The 23,638-nt window shown below is 46.8% G+C and overlaps 1 protein-coding gene across 1 annotated transcript in view; it reads left to right on the top strand.

Annotated features, from left to right (window-relative positions):
* Positions 1-23,638, top strand: part of LOC127051015 (NACHT, LRR and PYD domains-containing protein 12-like) — a 105,308-nt gene that overhangs the window by 72,077 nt on the left and 9,593 nt on the right. Inside the window, exons 11-12 of the mRNA XM_050952802.1 lie at positions 8,789-8,959; positions 14,169-14,339. Of these exons, the coding sequence (XP_050808759.1) occupies positions 8,789-8,959; positions 14,169-14,339 (342 nt within the window). The remainder of the gene's footprint in view (positions 1-8,788; positions 8,960-14,168; positions 14,340-23,638) is intronic.

The following is a 23,638-nucleotide window of genomic DNA, read 5'->3' as shown; positions in this document are numbered from 1 at the left end:
CAGAGTGATTAAAGTCTCCCATGAGAACCAGGGCCTCCAATCTAGTAACTTCTGTTAGTTGCCGGAAGAAAGCCTCGTCCACCTCATCCCCCTGGTCTGGTGGTCTGTAGCAGACTCCCACCACCACATCACCCTTGTTGCTCACACTTCTAAACTTAATCCTGAGACTCAGGTTTTTCTGCAGTTTCATACCGGAGCTCTGAGCAATCATACTGCTCTCTTACATACAGTGCAACTCCCCCACTTTTTCTGCCCTGCCTGTCCTTCCTGAACAGTTTATATCCATCCATGACAGTACTCCAGTCATGTGAGTTATCCCACCAGGTCTCTGTTATTCCAATCACATCATAGTTCCTTGACTGTGCCAGGACTTCCAGTTCTCCCTGCTTGTTTCGCGTACTTCTTGCATTTGTGTATGGGTACTTAAGATAACTCACTGATTGTCCTGCTTTCTCAGTCTGAGACAGGAGTCCTCCCCTCTTGCGCTCTCCTGCTCGTGCTTCCTCCCAGTATCCCATTTCCCCACTTTCCTCAGGACTTTGGTCTCCTTCCCCTTGTGAACCTAGTTTAAAGCCCTCCTCACTAGGTTAGCCAGCCTGCTTGTAAAGATGCTCTTCCCTCTCTTTGTTAGGTGGAGCCTGTCTCTGCCTAGCACTCCTCCTTCTTGGAACACCATCTCATGGTCAAAGAATCCAAAGCCTTCTCTCCGACACCACCTGCGTAGCCATTCATTGACTTCCACAATTCGACGATCCCTACCCAGGCCTTTTCCTTGCACAGGGAGGATGGACGAGAACACCACTTGTGCCTCAAACTCCTTTATCCTTCTTCCCAGAGCTACGTAGTCTGGAGTGTTCTGCTCAAGGTCATTCTTGGCAGTATCATTGGAGCTCACGTGGAGAAGCAGGAAGGGGTAGCGATCCGAGGGCTTGATGAGTCTCAGCAGTCTCTCCCTCACATCGTGAATCCTAGCTCCTGGCAAGCAGCAGACCTCTCTGTTTTCTAGGTCGGGGCGGCAGATAGATGACTCAGTCCCCCTGAGGAGGGAGTCCCCAACCACCACCACCCTCCTCCTTGTCTTGGGAGCAGTAGTCGTGGAACCCCCATCCCTAGTACAGTGCATCTCGTGCCTTCCAATCAGTGGAGTCTCCTTCTGCTCCCTTCTCTCAGATGTACCGTCTAGTCCACTCTCCACATTAGTACCTTTGGAAAGAACATGAAAATGGTTGCTCATCTGTATCTCCATTGCTGGTACATGGACGCTCCTCTTTCTTCTTCTGGAGGTCACATGCTGCCAAATTTCTTCACTATCCCTTTCTCCCATCTGCACAGCCTGCTCCGATTCTTCAGGACGTTGTGCCCGTAGAAGCATATCCTGACGTCTGTCCAGGAAATCTTCATTTTCTCTTATGCTACGCAAGGTCGATACATGTTGCTCCAGACCTCGAACCTTCTCTTCCAATATGGAGACCAGCTTGCACTTTGTGCAGACAAAGTCACTTCTGTCCTGTGGAACAAAGACAAATATGGCACAACCTGTGCAGGTTACAACAGCTGAATGCTCACCTTCCATAATTTCTTCCTTCTAAGAGTTTCCTCAGCTGTTGCAGCTACTCACAGAAGCCCGCGAGATGAAAGCCTCAGTGGGCTCTCCCCAGGCGAACTCCCAGGCAAACTCTCTCTGTTAGCCTCTGCTGTTCGTCGCTCAGCTCAGAAAATTATTTGTTCTGAGCAGTGTGAGGGCTCATTCAGCTCCCAATTGATTTCTCATCTTTCAGTAAACTAGTAATTGATCTGAACTAGTTGAATGAATTGAAAGGGGGTAGAGCTCAGTGGCAGAGCATTTGATTGCAGTATCACGCTGCCTGGCGTGGCTCACAGCTAAGAGTGCTAATCTCAGATCAGACTGTCAGAAAACAGGGCAAACACACCCCAGTTGATGGTATACAGGGCCGGCTCCAGGCCCCAGCGCGCCAAGCGCATGCTTGGGGCGGCATGCCGCTGGGGGCGCTCTGCCGGTTGCCGGAAGGGCGGCAGGTGGCTCTGGTGGACCTCCCACAGGCGTCCCTGCGGAAGGTCCGCTGGTCCTGCGGCTCCAGTGGAGCATCCACAGGTACGCCTGTGGGAGGTCCACCAGAGCTGCGGGACCAGCGGACCCTCTGCAGGGACGCCTGCCGGAGGTCCACCAGAGCCGTGGGACCGGCGAGCGGCAGAGCGCCCCCCGCGGCATGCCGCCGTGCTTGGGGCAGCGAAATGGCTAGAGCTGGCCCTGATGGTATAGTCTATACTTAGATTTCACCAACTCTGCAATAAATGTATGCTCCTGGATCACTATATTAGATTCACCATGGAGCCATAGACAGTCTCCCTTAAGCTCTCCAGTCCAATTTACCACCCAGATAAACTGGACTTTATGATGAAAGATTATTAAAAGCAAAATTCACCACACGTTAGGTTCTCCCAGTCACAAAAGGACTAGCCACTTAGGTCAAAATATTCTTCAGGATCTCACCAAAAACAATGCTGTAGCCAATCCTTAGTAAACTAGTTAAAATTTTATTGACTGAGAAAGAGAAATGAGTTATTAAATGGTTAAAGCAGATAAAATATATTCTAGTTGGATCAGAGTATATAGTCCAAAATGAAGAGATATAATAATCTGCCAGTCTCTTAGAATCTTTTCATATGTTCCTCAGGGGTTCCCAAAAAAGACTTTTCAGGATCTCTGTCCAATTGCTTAGGATTCGCCCTGCCAAAAGCCAAGCACTCCAGAGATGCAGAATCATTCCCAGGCTACGTCTTTTATAGTTGAAACAGGCTGACAAGTTGTAAGACATCTTTGCCAGGTGGACTTTAATAAGTAGAAAATGTAGACAGTCTGCGATCTTCATTGTTTCACATTCAATGGACCATACAAAGATAATGCATTTGATAACAGCCGTCCAGACTACTAAAATGGTTTACAGATGGTTTACCATGAAAATCAACCAGTTTCAGAGAGACGAAGACAATAACATTAGCAGGAAAGGCAAAGCAGGTCCCTGTGGTTTGGAAGGAGCTCAGCCAGCAGTCTGTTGCTTCCATTCCCTCCTGTCTGCAGCTTCCCACACTGCAAGAACTCACTGCCATCAGCCAGGTACTTGATTAACACTGGTGACCGGACACCAAAAATCCAGTTACCACAGGAACCTGTGCCCGCCTTGTGTAGTTTGAGCAGGCATTGTCCCCACCGCCCCAATTTCCACCATCCCCGATTTCTCCGGATCTCTGCTTAGCTGTCAGGGAAGGAGGAGGCTCCCCCTTCCGTCTCCTCGGCTGAGGTTGGCAGGCAGCTCCAGGACACTGCGTCCTGGGTCCTAGTGCCTGTCATCGCCATCTTCTATGTGTGCTGGGTTCCATTTCTGGACAACTAGTGAGTGCCATTGGCAGGAGGAAGAGGCAGTACCAGAGTGGTAGGGTGGGAAGCTTGCACAGAACCTGCACACACTCTGTCCAGGTCCAGCCACAACTATTGCCCTCCCCTACCTCCATATAAGCAACAAATTCCCACACATTTGTAGGAAAAACAAAACAAAACATCCCATTCTGGATACCAGTGAGTACTTTAACTTTTACAGCTCCTTCCATTAAGGGGCTTCTGATTTATGATGCACTGTGTACAATACTGTATTGAAGTGTTTTCTGTTCTGGGGTGCACAGGCAACCAAGTTCTTTCCTTGTACTCAGCCTAGTTCCACAGGCCAACACAACTTTGTACTTTTAAGGGGTTGAAAAAGCACTGGAGGAAACTCAACACACAACGTTGTAGGTTTCTCCCTCTTCTCTCCCTCAACAATTTTAAATCCACTTCTTAGCAGGCTAATAGTCTAAGACAGGGTTCTGTCCATTTGCTGGGTCTCTAGCAGCTCAATCCATCAGAAAAGTACCTCATATTTGATTTCTTTTGAGTTTCATTCCAAAAAGTTAAAGCTCAATAAAGCTTAAGTTAGTTCTCATTTTTCTGCCCCAACTCAAACTAACTTCTTTCCCAAGTGGAAAATCGTGGGTAGGCATGGAATGAGTGAGAGGCCCTGTCTACACTGGCAAATTAAAGCACCCTAGCTTGCCAGCTCAGGGGCGTTAAACACGCCCTCCCCACCCCTCCCTCGGCGCAGAAAGTTTGAGCGCTTTAAAGCACTGTTGTGGATAAGCTCTGAGCACTGAGAAGTGGATTACCAGGAGTGCTGGAAGAGCTCTCTTCCCACTGCTCACCGGTGACCACACTCATGCTTCAAAGCACTGCCGCGGGAGCACTGCCACAGCAGCGCTTTGAACTTTCTAGTGTAGACTTAGCTTGATTCTAGAAGGGAATGAGAACACAGACCAATTCCTGTTGACAGTTACACCTGGGTAGCTTTATTGACTTCCGGGAGAACCAATTTTTGCAAAGAATGGATTTTGGTCCGTTCTGCTTTTTCACACCTCATATAAGCAGAATCTCATTCAATTTCCTCCCCTAAACTCTGAGCACTTTAAGGGGAAAAAAATAAACAAGGTCTGCTTGATTTACACATGCAAATGAAACAGGAAGCTCTCCTTTCATTCTACACCAACCTTAAACAAACACCAGACCTGATGTAAGAAGAGTGTCACTACAGCAGTTCTTTTGAAAGATCCTTAATGGTGCTTTTAAGATGCTGATTTTCAGTGAAGTCTTTTTGTTCAAGGGGGCAGAGAACACAACAGGAAATAGCTCTGTTTTGTCAACTCCTAGGCCTGGTCTACACTACGACTTTAGGTCGAATTTAGCAGCGTTACTTTGATTTAAGCCTGGACCCGTCCACACAATGAAGCCCTTTTTTTTTGATTTAAAGGGCTCTTTAAATCAATTTCTTTACTCCACCTCTGACGAGGGGATTAGCGCTGAAATTGGCTTTGCCGGGTCGAATTTGGGGTAGTGTGGACGCAACTCGACAGTATTGGCTATCCCAGAGTGCTCCATTGTGACTGCTCTGGACAGTGCTCTCAACTCAAATGCATTGGCCAGGTAGATAGGAAAAGGCCCTCAAACTTTTGAATCTCATTTCCTGTTTGGCCAGCGTGGCAAGGTGCAGGTGAGTGCAGATCTCATCAGCACAGGTAACCATGATAGAGTTCCAGGATCGCAAAAGAGCTCCAGCATGGACCGAACGGGAGGTATGGGATCTGCTCGCCGTATGGGGAGAAAATCCATGCTAGCTGAACTCTGTTCCAGTAAACAAAATGCCAAAACATTAGAAAAAGTCTCAAAGGGCATGAAGGACAGAGGCCATAATAGGGATGCACAGCAGTGCTATGTGAAAATTAAGGAGCTAAGGCAAGCCTACCACAAAACCAGAGAGGCAAACGGAAGGTCCGGGGCAGAGCCACTGACATGCTGCTTCTACGCTGAGCTGCATGCCATGATAGGGGGTGCAGCCACCACTACCCCAACCCTGTGCTTTGACTCTGTCAGTGGAGAATCACTCAATAAGGAAGCGGGTTTTGGGGACAATGAAGATAGCTCACAGCAAGGAAGCGGAGAAACCGGTTTCCCCAACAGCCAAGATATGTTTCTCACCCTGGACCTGGAGCCAGTACCCCCCGAACCCACCTAAGGCATGCTCACGAACCCTGGAGGCAGAGAAGGACCCTCTAGTGAGTGTACCTTTGTAAATATTACACATGGTTTAAAGGCAAGCATGTTTAATAATTAATCTGCCCTGGCATTTGCGGCCAGTACAGCTCCTGCAAAAGTCTGTTAATGTCTGGGGATGGAGCGGAAATTCTGGTGTTTGCTGACATTCGGACAACATCCATTCCTTGTCACTCTCTGTGTTATCCTCAGGAGAGTGATATCATTCATAGTCACCTGGTTGAAATAGGGTGCTTTTATTAAGGGGACATTCAGAGGTACCCGTTCCTGCTAGACTGTTTGCCTGTGGCTGAACAGAAATGTTCCCTTCTGTTAGCCACGCAGTGGAGGGAGTGGTGAAGTGATCATCCCAGAGAATAGCGTGGTGGGCGGAGGGGTTGGGTTTGTGCTGCACACTAACTCACAAACCGCAGCCCCTCCTTTTAAATTGTAAGCCCATTTTAAATGGCCAACCCAATGGCCGCTTGGTATAGGAAATGAGGGCGCTGCTGTTTGAAACCATTCCCACATGTTATGAAAGTTAAAGAAGCCAAAAGACTGTGGCTTACCATGGCTGCCTGCAAGCCAAATTCTGTTGCCTGGCACTGCGTGAGTGATCTCTCACACCACACTGGCAGGCCCTCAATATAAGAGGCAAAATGCTACCGTGTAACCAAAGCACATGAGCTGTGTAATGTGAACAGCAAGGTTTAACGGGAAAGAGTGATCCTATTGCTCTCTAAATTTTTCACCACCAATCTCCATTTTCCCCCAGCTGCTGCAAATGATTCTCCTTTGCAGAGGCTAGCGAAGATTAAAAGGGAAAAAAAAACACACATGAGATGAGATGTTCTCAGAGCTACTGCTGTCCTCCCAGACTGACAGAGCACACCAGAATGAGTGGAGACAGACGATGTCAGAGTGCAGAAAAGCACAACGGGAATGCGAGGAGAGCTGGCGGGCCGAAGAGGATAGGTGGCGTCAGCTTGCTGACAGAAGGCAAGAGTCTATGCTCCAACTGCTGGAGCATCAAACTGATATGCTCCAGCATATGGCTGAGCTGCAGGAAAGGCAGCAGGAGCACAGACCACCGCTACAGGCCCTGTGTAACCAACAGCCATTCTCCTCAAGTTCCATAGCATCACTGAACAAACAGGAAGGGGACTGAGGGCCGAGGCAGTAGAGTTCAAACCGATGGCCAGAGAGGTGAGAACAGGCATTGTGGAACACCTCCTGGAGGCCAGTTGCAGCTCTGTAATCACCATGGTGTCTGCATTGGCTCCGCTGCGTGGGAGCCACAGCGCAGAAAGCTCTATGCCTCTCATCGGGGTGGGATTTTTTTAGGGCGCTGCATCTGTGCAGTTTCTGTGCACTAAGTGGCTTGGCAGTATGTGCACCTCGGGAGTTACAGCGCTCAAAGCTGCTTTACTGTGCACAAACCTGCCAGTGTAGACGGGGCCTTGCTTCCTCTACTTCAGTGGATTTTACACCTGAGTGGTTTTCTTTTACATAATAAAAGCTGACTGCCTCCCAGACTGCAGTCAGAGTGAGACAGGGTATGTGGTGTAGAGTCCGTAGCTTGGGGAAAACACCTGCAACAGGGATTGGCTTTACCCTGTGGGCCGTGTGGAGAGCTGAGGGTAGAAACACAAGGCTGAAAGGTGAGCAGGTAGGGAATGTTGCAGTGTTCATCCTCATACAGATGAGCACTCCACTACCCAAGAAGAAGGACAGATCCGTCATGCTACCTCTTACTCAGAAGTATCTGTCTGAATAATTGAGTGTAGTGAGAGTAGAATATACTTGTTAATTTTACATAAATAGATATGTACGTAGATAAATGTGTGATGTCTTTTTTTTTTTGTTTAATGTTGGATTCATACTTAGGCCCTTCCTTCGTATTAGCCTTAAGCCCCTCATAACCTTAATCAGGCCCTGAGTCTACCCAGCCCTCTGACTGCCAGAAGCTGGGAGTGAACGGATCACTTAAATGATTGCCTGTTCTGTTCCTTCCCTCTGAAGCACCTGGCAATGGCCACTGTTGGGAGACAGGATACTGGGCTAGATGGACAATTGGTCTGACCCAGTCTGGCTGTTCTCATGAAATGAAGAAAATATACTCTGTGTGCCTGCAGAAGAGGCTACTGTTGACATAAACTGGTTCAAATCACTGGCTAAGCACCCAGCTTTTGTCATCACTAGTTCCTTTTACAGGCACAGAGAGAATACTTTCTTCATTTCAGTTTATTCAAGTAGTTCAGTTCAATGACTGCTTCACTCACAGCTGAGAATCCGACTGGGAGTGGAAAAAGCAAGAAAGTTTGTTTTCCTCTTCAAATCTACGAGCAGAAATGAGGTGTGAGAAGATGAGATCTATCAATTCTGAAATCGTGGAAGGACATGGTGACCACAGATAATTTGTTCAATTCATTAACTACAGATCTCGTTGACTTGTATGCATGGGCAGCATGTGAAGCACCCCCCTTTGGGGAGGCTAGCCCGCTGACCATGCCTGAGGCCCTCGACCTACCTTGCCCCTTCTGCAGCCTTTCCTCCACCCCCCCGTGTGCTGGAGCCCCAGCTGAACCACCCCAAGCACCGGCCCACCCGCCCCTGCTACCCCGAGTCCTGGATCACTGAATGGCTTGAGCAGTGGCCCAACATCCAGGCTGATGCAAGCAGCCTTTGGCTGCCCTCAGACTGGCCCAAGCCGCCTGCTGACCCAGGACGCCCTGAGCTCCAAACCACTGCCCGAGCTGAGTGCCCACTGGCTTTGGCGGAGAGAGTGAGCAAGGGCACATCTTCTGGGTGGAGCATGGGCAGGGCCACGGCCTGGAGTAGGGGATGCTAGTCTCCCTTGACCTATTATACACACCTCACATGCTTGTATGCTCTTATATCTGTTCATTCAGATTAGAACTCTTTTCAGGCTCTGCTGCAGAAACTTGCACTTTAGTTTAATAAAAATACTTTTTTAAAACAAACTGTTGTGTAACTCAGTCTTAACTGTAGAGCAACTGTCACACCATCCTCATGACATTACTATAGTGCTAGAACTCTGGAAAAGAGAACCTGTTGAAACACATTCATGAATACAGTTGATTTTGGAGAATCAAGCAAACAATTCCACCTGTTGTTTTTTTTTGTCTGTTGCAGGTTGGGAGACTATGGTATTGCAGCCTCTGGTTGCAAGTATTTTGCCTCAGTTCTCAGTACAAATCAAACTTTGAAAGAGCTGGACCTGAGAGGCAGCAAACTGGGAGATTTAGGAGTGAAGCAGCTGTGTGAAAGACTGAACAATCCCAACTGCAAACTGCAGAGACTGGTGTAAGTAGTTGGGGGTTCCCTTCATGGTTTTCCATTAAGTGCAGTTCTGCTTCACTCTCCAGTCTGTGTATATGTGGCTCATTACAGATAGCAAGTGGAACATTGTGCTGGGTGCCATCTTATAAATGATGTTAAAGACCTGAGGAAGGTGCAGAAAGGGTAATTACAGAAATAAGTGCTACTGGGGCTGAAATGCTGAGCACAGATCTTCCTGTAATTTGAAGGTTGTAGTGACAGTTCACTCGACAGATCTTTCTCCTCACAACATGGCTGAAGGGCACACCAGTGGCCCAAAATATGTCACTGTTTAGAAATCTTGATAAATGATAGAAATAGCCAATGATAGTTAAGGCCAGATCCAACAGCGCTAATCCAGGCCTTGTGGTGTGGGTGGTCACCTGGGTCAGAGGTATCACTAAAACATCCCAGACCACACACTGCATGTAGGAAAGAGAGAAGACTGTTCTCTGCCCTCCCCCATCACTCTCACCCATGTGAGTGTGAAGATAAGGAGCCATAAGAGGTGGGACACCCTACCATCAGCCAGAAGTGAGCATCTGACACTGCTCCCTTACAGCAGCTGGGAGGTGAAATAGAGGTGTGGTTTTGGAGTCTCAGTGTTATTCTGGATGGCATCAGTGCTCTTATATTTGTTCATTCAGATAAGAACTCTTTTCAGGCTCTGCTGCAGAAACTTGCACTTTGTTTTAAAAAGTGTTTTTATTAAACTGAGTTGTGTAACTCAGCCTTAACTGTGGGGCAACTGTCACACCATCCTCATAGCATTACTATAATGCTAGGACTTTGGAAAGGAGAACCTGTCACACTTCCACAAGAAGTGGAAGCTTGGACAAATGACCAGGGAGGAGTATAAATATATTGCTCAAGCATGCAGGAGTGAAATCAGGAAGGCCAAATCACACTTGGACTTGCAGCTTGCAAGGGATGTTAAGAGTAACAAGAAGGGTTTCTACAGTTATGTTAGCAACAAGAAAACAGGGAAAGCGTGAACCCCTTACTGAATCGGAGAGGCAGCCTAGTGACAGAGAATGTGGAAAAAGCTTAAGTTCTCAGTGCTTTTTTTGCCTCTTTCTTCACAAACAAGGTCAGCTCCCAGACTGCTGCACTGGGCAGCACAGCATGGGGAGGAGCTGACCAGCCCTCTGTGGAGAACAAAGTGATTCAGGACTATTTAGAAAAGCTGGACGAGCACAGGTCCATGGGGCCGGATGTGCTGCATCCAAGGGTGCTAAAGGAGTTGGTGGATCTGATTGCAGAGCCATTGACCATTATCTTTGAAAACTCATGGCAACTGGATTAGGTCCCGGATGACTGGAAAAAGGCTACTGTAGTGCCCATCTTTAAAAAAGGGAAGAAGGAGGATCTGTGAAACTACAGGCCAGTCAGCCTCACCTCAGTCCCTGGAAAAATCATGGAGCAGGTCCTCAAGGAATCAATTCTGAAGCACTTAGAGGAGAGGAAAGTGATCAGGAACAGTCAGAATGGATTCACCAAGGGCAAGTCATGCCTGACTAATGTAATTACCTTCTATGATGTGATAACTGGGTCTGTGGATGAGAGGAAAACACTGGATGTGTTATTCCTTGACTTTAGCAAAGCTTTTGATACAGTCTCCACAGTATTCTTGTCAGCAAATTAAAGAAGCATTGACTGGATAAATGGACTATAAGGTGGGTAGAAAGCTGGATAGATCATCGAACTCAACGGGTAGTGATCAATGGCTCCATGTCTAGTTGGCAGCCAGTATCAAGTGGAGTGCTCCAAGGGTCGATCCTGGGGCCGGTTTTGTTCAATATCTTCATTAATGATCTGAAAGCTGGCGTGGACTGCACTCTCAGCAAGTTTGCAGATGACACTAAACTTGGAGGAGTGGTAGATACACTGGAGGGTAGGGATAGGATACAGAGGGACCTAGACAAATTAGAGGATTGGGCAGAGTCCTGTACTTAGGATGGAAGAATCCCATTCACTGTTACAGCCTAGGGACCAAATGACTAGGAAGCAGTTCTGCAGAAAAGGACCTAGGAGTTACAGTGGACGAGAAGCTGGATATGAGTCAACAGTGTGCCCTTGTTGCCAAGAAGGCTAACAGCATTTTGGGCTGTATAAGTAGGAGCATTGCCAGGAGATCGAGGGACGTGATCATTCCCCTCTATTTGTCATTGATGAGGCCTCACATGACAAGAAGTATGTGGAAAAATTGGAAAGAGTCCAGAAGAGGGCAACAAAAATGATAAGGGGGGTGGAGCACATGATTTATGAGGAGAGGCTGAGGAAATTGGGATTATTTATTCTGCAGAAGAGAAGAGTGAGAGGGGATTTGATAGCTGCTTTCAACTACCTGAAAGGGGGTTCTAAAGAGGATGGAGCTAGACAGAGGTGGGTAAACTACAGCCTGCGGGACCCTCCTGCCCGGCCCCATAGCTCCTGCCCCGGGAGGCTAGCCCCTGGCCCCTTCTCTGCTGTTCCCCCTCCCCTGCAGCCTCAGCTCGCTCCGCTTCTGGTGCAATGCTCTGGGTGGTGGGGCTGCGAGCTCCTGGGGCAATGCAGCTGCAGAGCCCGGCCTGACCTGGTGCTCTGTGCTGCACGATGGCATGACTGGCTCCCGCCAGGTGGCACAGCTGCCTGTCCTCATGCTCTGGGCGGCGCGGCTGTAGCACCACCAGCCACTGGTGCTCCAGGCAGCGTGGTAAGGGGGCAGAGAGTGGGGGTGGGGGGTTGAGAGAGGGCAGAGGAGTTCGGGGTGGAGGTTGGGTGCAGGGGTGTGGATAGGGGTCGGGGTGGTCAGAGGGCAGGGACCACAGAGGTTGAATGGGGGCAGAGATCCCGGGGGGCAGTCAGAAAGGAGCTTGGGGTTGGATGGGCAGGCGGGGGGCAGTCAGGGGCAGGGGTTCTGGTGGCAGTCAGGGAACTGGGGGGGTTGGATGGGGCAGGAGTCTGGGGGGGCTGTCAGGGGGCGAGAAGCCGGGGGGGTCAGATAGGGGATGGGGGCCATACCATGCCTGGATGTTTGGGGAGGTACAGCCTCCCCTAACTGGCCCTCCATACAATTTCCGAAACCCAATGTGGCGTCAGGCCAAAAAGTTTTCCCACCCTTGAGCTAGACTGTTCTCAGTGGTAGCAGATGACAGAACAAGGAGTAATGGTCTCAAGTTGCAATGGGGGAGGTTTAGGTTGGATATTAGGATAAACTTTTTCACTAAGAGGGTGGTGAAGCACTGGACTGGGTTACCTAGGGAGGTGGTGGAATCTCCTTCCTCAGGGTATATCTACACTATGAAATTAAATCGATTTTATAGAAGTCGATTTTTAGAAATCGATTTTATACAGTCAATTGTGTATGTCCCCACTAAGTGCATTAAATCAGCAGAGTATGTCCTTACTACCGTGGCTAGCATCAACTTACGGAGCGGTGCACTGTGGGTAGCTATCCCACAGTTCCTGCAGTCTCCGCTGCCCATTGAAATTCTGGGTTAAGCTCCCAATGCTGATGGGGCAAAAACATTGGTGTGGGTGGTTTTGAGTACATGTCATCAGTCGCCATTCCCTCCGTGAAAGGAACGGCTGTCAACCATTTCACGTCTTTTTTTTTTCCTGGATTATTCATGCTGATGCCATACAGCGGCAAGCATGGAGCCTACTCAGCTCACCATCATGTACTTTAAAAGCTTGCTGGTGCTGTCTGCTGACTCAGCGCAACCAACATTCCCATTGTTATTGCTGCTTGCTGTGTGCTCCATAATATCTGTGAGAGTAAGGGGGAGACATTTATGGTGGGGTGGGAGGTTGAAGCAAATCGCCTGGTGTCTGAATTTGAACAGCCAGACGCCAGGGTGATTATAAGAGCACAGCAAGGCACGCTGTGCATCAGAGCAGCTTTGAAAGCCAGTTTCATAACTGGCCAGGCTTCAGTGTGACAGTTGTGTTTCTCCTTGATGCAAACCTGCCCCCTTTGTTGAGTTTAATTCCCTGTAAGCCAACCACCCTCCCCACTTCGAAATAAATTAACTATTGTTTTGAAACCATGCATTCATTTATTAATTAAAAAAAATGAGATAATGGACAAGTTAGCCCGGGTGGGGTGGGGGAGAGGGAAGGACACGGCCACATTGCCTATTGTAGCCACTCTAAAAATCAAACTGTTTGAATGACAGCCTTCTGTTGCTTGGGCCATCCTCTGGAGTCGAGTGGCTAGGTACCCAGAGCCTCCCCCACAGAGTTCTTGGGCGTCTGGGTGAGGAGGCTATGGAACATGGGGAGGAGAGTAGGCGGTTATACAGTGGATGTAGCAGGGGTCTGTGCTCTTGTTGGCTTTCCTGCAGCTCCAACAGACACTTCATTATGTCTGTTTGCTCCCTCATTAGCCTCAGCATGGCGTCCTGCCTCCGCTCTTCACACTCACTTAATTCTTTTCTGGCCTCTGCCACTGAATGCTCCATGCATTGAACTGCGCCCTATCAGTGCGGGAGGACTGCATGAGCTTGGAAAACATGTCATCACATGTTCAGGTGTTTTTGCCTTCTAATCTGTGATAACCTCAGGGACGGAGATGATAGAGGGAACGTAGAAACATTCTACACTTGACGATTCTGGGGGGACTGCATGGTCACCTGTGCTGCTGAGTGCTGCTGAGTTCACCATGTTGACCAAACAGGAAATGAAATTCAAAAGTTCCTGGGGCTTTTCCTGTGTACCTGGCTAGTGCATCAGAGTTCAAAGTGCAGTCCAGAGCGGTCACATTGGAGCACTCTGGGATAGCTCCCGGAGGCCAGTACCATCGATTTGCGTCCGCACTACTCCAAATTCGACCCAGCAAGGTCGATTTTAGCACCTCTCCCCTGCCGGGGAGGAGTACAGAAGTCGATTTTAAGAGCCCTTTAAGTTGACAGAATAAGGTTGATTGTGTGAACGCATTCATTTTAAAATCAACCTAACGCAGCTAAATTCGACCTAACCCTGTAGTGTAGACCAAGCCTTAGAGGTTTTGGAGGTCAGGCTTGACAAAGCCCTGGCTGGGATTATTTAGTTGGGGATTGATCCTGCTTTGAGCAGGGGGTTGGACTAGATGGCCTCCTGAGGTCCCTTCCAACCCTGATATTCTATGATTCTATGATTAATTAATACAGTTAATTTTGGAGAATCAAGCAAACAATTCCACCTGTTGTTTTTTTTTTTTGGTCTGTTGCAGGTTGGGAGACTGTGGTATCACAGCCTCTGGTTGCAAGTATTTTGCCTCAGTTCTCAGTACAAATCAAACTTTGAAAGAGCTGGACCTGAGAGGCAGCAAACTGGGAGATTTAGGAGTGAAGCAGCTGTGTGAAGGATTGAAACATCCCAACTGCAAACTGCAGAGACTGGTGTAAGTAGTTGGGGGTTCCCGTCATGGTTTTCCATTAAGTGCAGTTCTGCTTCACTCTCCAGTCTGTGTATATGTGGCTCATTACAGATAGCAAGTGGAACATTGTGCTGGGTGCCATCTTATAAATGATGTTAAAGACCTGAGAAAGGTGCAGAAAGGGTAATTATGGAAATAAGTGCTCCTGGGGCTGAAATGCTGAGCACAGATCTTCCTGAAACTTGAGGGCTCTGGTGACAACCAATAGTTCACTAACAGGTCTTTCTCCTCACTGCACATCTGAAGGGTGCAACTGTGGCCCAAAATATGTAACTGTTTTGAAATCTTGAATAAATGATAGAAATAGCCAATGATAATTAAGGCCAGATCCAACAGCGCTAATCCAGGCCTTGTGGTATGAGTGTTCACCTGGGTCAGAGGTATCACTAAAACATCCCAACCACACACTGCATGTAGGAAAGAGAGAAGACAGTTCTCTGCCCTCCCCCATCACTCTCACCCATGTGAGTGTGAAGATAAGGAGCCATAAGAAGTGGGACACCCTGTCATAAGCTAGAAGTGAGCATCTGAGACTGCTCTCTTACAGCAGCTGGGAGGTGAAATAGAGGTGTGGTTTTGGAGTCTCAGTGTTCTTTTGGACTCTCTTTAGATTTAATCCACCCCACCTGTAAACAATTCCAAACACCTGTAATAGCATCACTTCTATTTTTAGTGTCCAGAAGGTGATGGGGAGACATCACCGCTTGGACATTTATTTGTGTGGTTTTTGTAAAAAAAAGTTTCCTGTAATACTTTTTATATTCCCAATATAGATGCTTGGTTTACTTTGTTTGGTTTCCATGTGTCTATATAAAGTGCATTTTCTTTGCCTATGTTTGTGTGTCTGCCATTCATTGCTTCTCTCTATTGTTGAATTAACATAAGACAGTTCTCATTTTCCTTTATCCCCCAAATTAGCTAGCGAAAAGGAAGATTTCGAACCCTAACACTGTTCTAAATCTCTGACTTCTACAGGCTGTCTTACTGCATACTCACAGCTGGTTGTTGTGGGGATCTTTCCTCTGTCCTCAGTACCAATCAGACTCTGAGAGAGCTGGACCTGGAGAGAAATGAACTGGGAGATTCAATGTTGTTAGTGGGATATTCAGGAGTGCAGCAGCTTTGTGAAGGATTGAAGGATGAAACCTGCAAACTGGAGATACTCAGGCAAGTCATGCTAATTATTTTTGTTCATTATATAACATCCTCAGCTCTGCCATAGGAGGGATGCCAGTCTTCCAATACCCCATCCCCAATTTTCCCCACCATAAGAAACAAACCAGTTTTTTTTCTCTCTCTCTCTCTCTTTCACACGCGCGCGCACACACACACACACACACACACACACACTCTTACTTTTGTCTTTTGCCATTTATTGAGTGAATTCACACAGAAAAATAATAAGATAAAAACACCCTCTTGCCCAGGGGCAAATGTTTTTCATTGAGCAATCACTTCTCTTCTGATCTTTTGATACTCTTCTTCAGTGGAAACCTCCACAACACCTTCAAAAGGCAAGCCTGGGAACTCACATTTATAGCACTGCTAGACACTAAAAACCATGGAGCTAGCAGGGTCATTGGTTTCATGGTTTATTACAAAAATTTGTAACACACACCTGCCTGCTAACTGTTAATGGCCCACCTCATACCTCTTTTGCATAAGAATCCAACCGTTATTTCCCACTCCATTTCAGGTGGCCTCCTATGACGTGCATTACCCCTTATGCTTAACAATCTGACCCAAATTGTATTTAGCTCAGACACTTTTAATTTCTTCCTCAGATCTGAAGAAGAGCTCTGTGTGGCTTGAAAGTTTATACTTTCTACCAACAGAAGTTGGCTCAATAAAAGATATTGCCTCATCTAACTTGTCTCTGTCATATCTCAGGGCCAACATAGTTACAACAACACTGCAAAGAGACTTTCCTTTAATTATTTGTCAGTACAAGTAGTTGAAATGTCACAGAAAGTAATCTAAAGATAAAGATGCAAAAATCACGTGCTTTGAGCAGTTTGAGAGTGTTTTCAACTACCAATCTCAGCTTTGAATGAGCTAGTAATTGAACGGAACTACTTGAATAAACTGAAGAGAAACAAGCATTCCTCTCTGCATCAGGAGAAGAGGCTACTGCTGACAAAAGTTGTTGGAAGTCACTGGCTAAGCACCTGGAACCAGAGTTTGTTGAAGTGATAACCTAGCTTTTGTCACCAGTAGCCTCATCTACAGGCATAGACAGAATATTTTCTTCATTTCAGTTTATACAAGTAGTTCAGTTCAATGACAACCCCTTTCAAAGTTGAGAAACCAGTTGGGAGTGGAAAAAGTGGAAAGTTTGTTTTCCTCTTCAAATCTACGAACAGAAATGAGGTGTGAGAGGATAAGATCTACTAGTTCTGAAATCTTGAAGAACATTGTTGGGACCTGGTCATGTGCTGCCTGAATCATGTTGCGTGTACACTAAGAAGACCACAGTCAATCGGTTCAATTAAATAACTACAGATAAACAAAGACATTAATAATAAAACAGTTATTTTTAAATGTAAAATGTGCTTTGATACTTTTTTCTTATGCGTCTAGCACATTAAGTTTTATTTACTGAGTACAACTATTTTAAAATGCTGTTTGTGCATTTTCAATTCAAATCCAATTTCCATTCAAATACTGCTCAACACTAATCGTAACTAAAAATGTAATCCTCATGTAATAAATAAATACGTACTTCACCATTTTCTAACATCATAAAAAATGGAAAAATTAGGAGTCTAAGGCCAGGTCCACACTACAGCGTTAAATCGATTTAAACAGCGTTAAATTGATTTAACGCTGTACCCGTCCACACTACAAGGCACTTAAAATCGATTTTAAGGGGTCTTAAAATCGATTTCTGTACTCCAGCTAAACGAAAGGAGTAACCCTAAAATCGATATTACTAAATCGATTTAGGGTTAGTGTGGACGGAAATCGAAGTTATTGGTCCCATTCTTTTACTTAGCTACCCAGAGTGCACCGCTCCGGAAATCGATGGTAGCCTGGGACCATGGATGCACACCACCGAAGTAATGTGCCCTAGTGTGGACGCGTAAAATCGATTTTATAAAATCTGTTTTATAAAATCAATTTTATTAATTTCAATTTTACTCTGTAGTGTGGACGTGGCCTAAGAAAATGTAGGGTAAGCTACAAAAGGGCTTAAATAAACTTGTAGGGCTACAGTGTAGCCTCTTGTTCTTCTTCAAGTGCTGTCCCTGTGAGTGCTCCGCTTTAGGTGTTGATGCATACTTGCGCTTATAGCCAGAGATTTAAAGTAGCAGTGCCCAGTTGGGCTGCACATGCGCAGACCCTGTCTTGCACTCCCTCAGGTGGTTAATTGATGCTGTGTGGCCAATCCCCCACCCACTTCCTTCTCTACCACCGTTGGCTCCAGTCAGAGCATTCATCAGCAATATGAAGTGTTCTCCTACTGGTTTTTGAATGTTACAATTCTTGATGTCTGATTTGTGTCCATTCATTCTTTTGCGTAGAGCGTAGGGATCTACAACTATCCTGAAGGATGATCCCTCACTCTCACAGACCTTGGGAGACAGACCAGTCCTTGCTTACAGACAACCCCCCAACCTGAAGCAAATACTCACCAGCAACTACACACAACACAACAAAAACACCAACCCAGGAACCAATCCCTGCAACAAACCCCGTTGCCAACTCTGTCTGCATATTTATTCAAGTGACACCATCATAGGACCTAACCACATCAGCCACACCATTAGGGCTCGTTTACCTGCACATCTACCAATGTGATATATGCCATCATGTGCCAGCAATGCCCCTCTGCCATGTATATTGACCAAACCGGACAGTCTCTACGCAAAAGAATAAATGGACACAAATCAGATATCAAGAATTGTAATATTCAAAAACCAGTAGGAGAGCACTTCAGTCCCCCTGGACATTCAATAACAGACTTAAAAGTGGCATTCTTCAACAAAAAAAAAATCAAAAAATGAGAAACTGCAGAACTGGAATTAATTTGCAAACTGGACACCATCAAATTAGGCCTGAATAAAGACTGGGAGTGGCTGGGTCACTACAAAAAGCAATTTTCCCTCTGCTGATACTCACACCTTCTTGTTAACTGTTGGAAATGGGCGACGTCCACCTTGATTGCATTGGCCTCATTAGCACTACAAAAGTAATTTTCCCTCTCTTAATATTCACTCCTTCTTGTCAACTGCTGAGAGTAGCCCACTTCCACCTTAATTGAATTGGCCTCATTAGCACTAACCCCTCACTTGGTAAGGCAACTCCCATCTTTTCATGTGCTGTAAAATATATATTTATATATATAATATTGCTCACTGTATTTTTCACACCATGCATCTGATGAAGTGGGCTGTAGCCCACGAAAGCTTATGCTCAAGTAAATTTGTTAGTCTCTAAGATGCCACAAGGACTCCTCGTTGTTTTTGCTGATACAGACTAACACGGCTACCACTCTGAAACTTGTCGGCACCGTGAATTTCAGCCAGACACCTCTGAATACAATGCAGCACATTATACCATGCTCACCTATCACACCGGCACTGACCTTGGCCACATCACAACAACTCCTGCACCACAGAGACTTATCTGTTTCCTCGGTACCTTAGTCTCCCCTTCTCAGTTCCAATGGTGCTTCTATACACAGGGCTCTTTCACAGCCCAGCTGTCCACAGTTGTCAACACACTGCTACAGTGGGGAGGAGGATGAGGGTGAAGAGGACATGATAGGCTCGCCTCAACATTCCACTCCTGTAATTAATCTTGCCACTCAGGCACCACCAGCCACTGGCTTCTCAGCAAACTTTGCAAAACAACCCTGGTTCGGCCAGCCTTGGATGCCTCCCATTCCAACCACAGTGGCCATTCTGGCAACCGTGGGCACCATACCCACAACAACAGGGAACACCCAACACTCTGCCTGCAACTGGTGCACACCAACCACCTATGCTGCCATCACACGCACCCCCTAGTGTCTCCAAACAGGGGGTCGATGAATAGGAAGAATTCTCAGATCCAGATAACATAACCGACACTCATCTTTCCTCTTCCTCCCTGGGTGATGCACTGATGCCTCCACCCCCAACCACGACAGAGAATTTCAGGCAGTTTCAGGATCTCTTCAAGAGAGTGGCAGCATCCTTTGACATTTCTCTGGAAGAGGTCCAGAAATAACACCACAAGTTAGTGGACATATTACACATGTCCACTTCATCCAAAATCGTCCTCCCCTTGAATGAGGCGATTATGGATCCTGTCAAATTACTCTGGCAAACCCCAGCAATGATTCTACCTACCTGTAAAAGATACGATAAGAAATATTATGTACAAGCCAATGGCACTGAATTTCTCTTCTCACATCTAACGCCAAATTGATGCAGTAAATGAAAGGGTAAACAACAGCACTATAGGAATACCCCATACAACAAAGACTGGAAACAGCTTGATCCATTTGGTCGCAAAGCATACTCGACAGTGACATTACAATTGAGAATTGCCAATTATGAGGCCCTATTAGCAAAATACAATCACAATAACCACGCAAGCCTTTCCAATTGTATAGGCTTTATTCCTGAAGACAAAAGAGAACAGTACAAAGCCATCATTACAGCGGGTCACCTCATCATTAGAACAGCACTTCAAGTTGCCCTCAACTCTGCTGATTCTGCAGTGAGATCCATAGCCACAGCAGTTGTTTTGAGGAGAGCTTCCTGGCTTTACCTGTCTGGCTTTCCAAAGCCAGTACAGTCCACTGTACAGGACTTACCGTTTGAAGGTGCCAAGCTCTTCACAGACAAGACCGACGAATCATTACACACACTGAAAGACTCCAGGGCTACTTTACAATCCCTAGGTATCCACACACTTAGGAACGAGAGATGACAAATCACTTACCAAACTCAGCAGTGATTCTGAACCCCTTCACATACTCAGCGCAACAGTTCAATGACCAGCAGAGCCGCAAACAGAAAACCTCCAGGAGAAGACAGTCCACTTCCTTGACTACTGCTTCCCAGTCATCAACAGCCAGGCAGCAGATTTGAAGGCTTGGTCAAGGGCTCGAGAACCCCATCACTCTCAATGCTGGCTCCATCGCCCAATGGCAAAATCTTTGGAGATCCTCAAATCCAATTTTACCCCATCTGGCGTTCCATCACTGAGCACAGATGGGTATTGGAAATAATCAAGACTGAGTGCTCCATCCCCCTTACCTCCAACCACCCTACCCACCCCCTGTCCCCATCCCTCTTTAGGGACCCCTCTCATGAACACCTGCTTTGCGAAGAGGTGAGCCATCTTATATCCGTGGGAGCTGTAGAACCTGTACCAGCCGAGTACAGAGGGAAACGGTTCTATTCCCACTACTTTCTCACACAGAAAAAGACAGGAGGTTGGAGACCTATTCTAGACTTAAGGCAACTCAACAAATTTGTAAAAACACAAAGATTCAAAATGGTCATGCTAAGCACCATAATCCCAGCATTAGAGAGGTTCTCGTACCTCAACATCCAAGATGCATATTTTCATATTTCCATCTACTCATCGCATTGGAAGTTCCAGTGGTTTACAATAGCACAGGACCATTTTCAGTACAAGGTCCTGCCCGTCAGCCTTTCCACTGCAGCAAGGGTATTTTCGAAAGTACTCGCTGTAGTAGCTGCCCACCTACGCAGAGAGGGCATAATGATATTCCCGTACTTGAACGACTGCCTGCTGAAAGCACCAGCACTGCAGACAGCCATACTGTCCACCTAATGTACGATCCACCTCTTTATCTCGTTAGGGCTTCAAATAAACTTTCAAAAGTCCACCCTAACACCAACCCAGTGCCTCGAATTCATTGGGGCACACCTCAACTCCCTCAAAGCAACTGCTTCCCTTCCAATAAAATGCTTCCAGACTCTAACCATGTTAGTCTCAACAGCACGGAACAGCCCACTGGTCTCTGCCAAGACATGCCTACAGCTTCTAGGCCATATGGCTGCTACGACCTTTGTTGTCCCTCATGAAAGGTTACACATGCATTGTCTTGTATCCTGACTATGGACACAGTATATTCCTCACAGGCACAGCTTACGCAAACTCCTCACCATGCCCAATGGAGTCAAGGGTTCCCTGGTATGCTGGACCAACCCAGAAAACATCTGCACTGGAGTGCTTTTCACACAGAATCTGCCTACCCTTACCATTATGACGGATGCATCCCTCCTAGGCTTGGGGCACACCTACAGACACATTCCGTGCAGGCCGACTGGTCTATAGCTGAGTCCCAAATTCATATCAATCTGCTGGAACTTCACGCAGTTCACAGTGCCTGCTCACTCTTCCTGCTATTGATCCGAAACAAAACAATACAGATCCTCATGGACAATGTCACCAGTATGTTCTATATAAACAGACAAGGGGGAGCATGATCACATTCCCTGTGCATGGAAGTCATGCGCCTCTGGAAATGGTGTATCAAACACAACGTCCGTGTGATAGCATCGTACTTACCTGGCTGCCAAAGCAACATGGCAGATGCTCTGAACAGGAGGTTCAAGACCATGAATGGGAGTTCCAAGATACCTTCCGATTGTGGGGGCTTCCAGCAAGACACCTCTTTGCAACTTCACAAAACTCCAAACTCCAAATGCCCCCAATTCTGTTCCAGGGCAGGACTTGGCCATCACTCTCTGGGCGATGCCTTCCACAACAAGTGGACCACCCCCCTACTCTATGCCTTCCCCCCCATCCCTCTCATACCCCAAGTACTCAGCAAGATAACACAGGACGGGGTCAGAGTGATCCTAGTAGCACTCACATGGACATGACAAACCTGGTATCCATACCTTCTCCGCTTGGCAGTCTGTTCACTGCGCAAGCTCCCACCTCTGCCTCAACTCCTATTGCAGGATGCATCATCCATCCAGATCCCCACAAACTTCAACTCAAAGCATGGTTACTCCATGGCTCTCAGGATCTAAAATGACGTGTTCCACAGAAGTACAGAACATATTGTTAAAAAGCCATAGGGAAACTACCTGGCACACATACATACATATATAAGTGGAAACACATCGAATCATGGTGCCAGTGGAAACAGACCACACCTGTGTCAGCCTCTTTACCGCTTATTCTAGACTACCTACTGGAACTCAAACTAACTGGACTTTCCATACTCTCAATCTGCATCCACACATCAGGACCAAACTGAGGTCCCATGGTGGAACTGGTTTTCGCACATCTAGATAGGTGTTTGAGAGGCCCTTTAAAAAGTGTTTGGTGATGGGACGCATGAAGATCGAGAATTGGTTGATTTTAAGACGAAAAACCATAATGGCTGAAATTTTAATACTGGCAGTGGCTGAAACAGCATCAAATCTACTGGCAACAATCCAGACTTTTGTGTATTCAGGAAGTGTTTGATTCCTCTTCCCCCAACCACCCACATACCAGAATCTCTCTTTGCAAGGAGCATTAGAAACACATGAACAGCTCCAAACTAGACAACTATAGGATCTGACATGGGAATTGTCTAATGCATTGGCCAGTCAAGTCCTTTAATTGATTCAGGTAACAGGCTAGGAATGAATGTGAGCACTTTGCCATGGCAGTGACAGAGCTGGGGTCGGTGCTTCGTGTGAGTCCTACCTGAATGGACAGCCCTCACTCAGGCCTTGACCCTGATTTTACAGATGCTGGAGTAGCATGCAGGGGTCTTTGGCAGCTGTTCAGGGCATCCTCCTAAGATAGATAACTCGCTAGAGAGAATCCCAAAGTTTAGCTACCCTGCAGCCAGCTAAAATATCATGCCCTGAGTGTGCAAAGTGGTTCCACTCAGAAGAACTGGCCAAAGGAACCTGGGAGGAACAGGGCTTTGGAAAGAGACATTAGCGAAAAAACAGAGGCCTGTATCTCTACTGGCAAAATTCAGATCCATCAAGCTTCAGCAGCGGCAGTGGAAGCTGTCATATAGATGGGGCAGGTGGTGTTTTTTTTATCACTATCTGTTGTTTAACCCAGAGCTCCTCTTGGATACAGCCATACATCTGATTTTTTTTCCTCTTAATGTAGACAAGGCTGAAGTGGGTGGCTATGGCAGAGGGCTGCTTTCAACTTTCCTCATGTTGCCTATACAGTGCATGCTGTCCCTCTTAGAAAAGTTGTTTTAAAGTTTAACACCTAATGATAAGGTGTCTCCATAGTTTTATATTTCCCTCTTAAAGGCGCACTCTCACTTG

Source organism: Gopherus flavomarginatus, chromosome 5, assembly GCF_025201925.1.
Source record: "Gopherus flavomarginatus isolate rGopFla2 chromosome 5, rGopFla2.mat.asm, whole genome shotgun sequence".
Lineage (NCBI taxonomy): Eukaryota > Metazoa > Chordata > Testudines > Testudinidae > Gopherus > Gopherus flavomarginatus.
The sequence above is the reverse complement of the archived record's forward strand: the minus strand, read 5'-3'. Positions and strand labels throughout refer to the sequence as shown.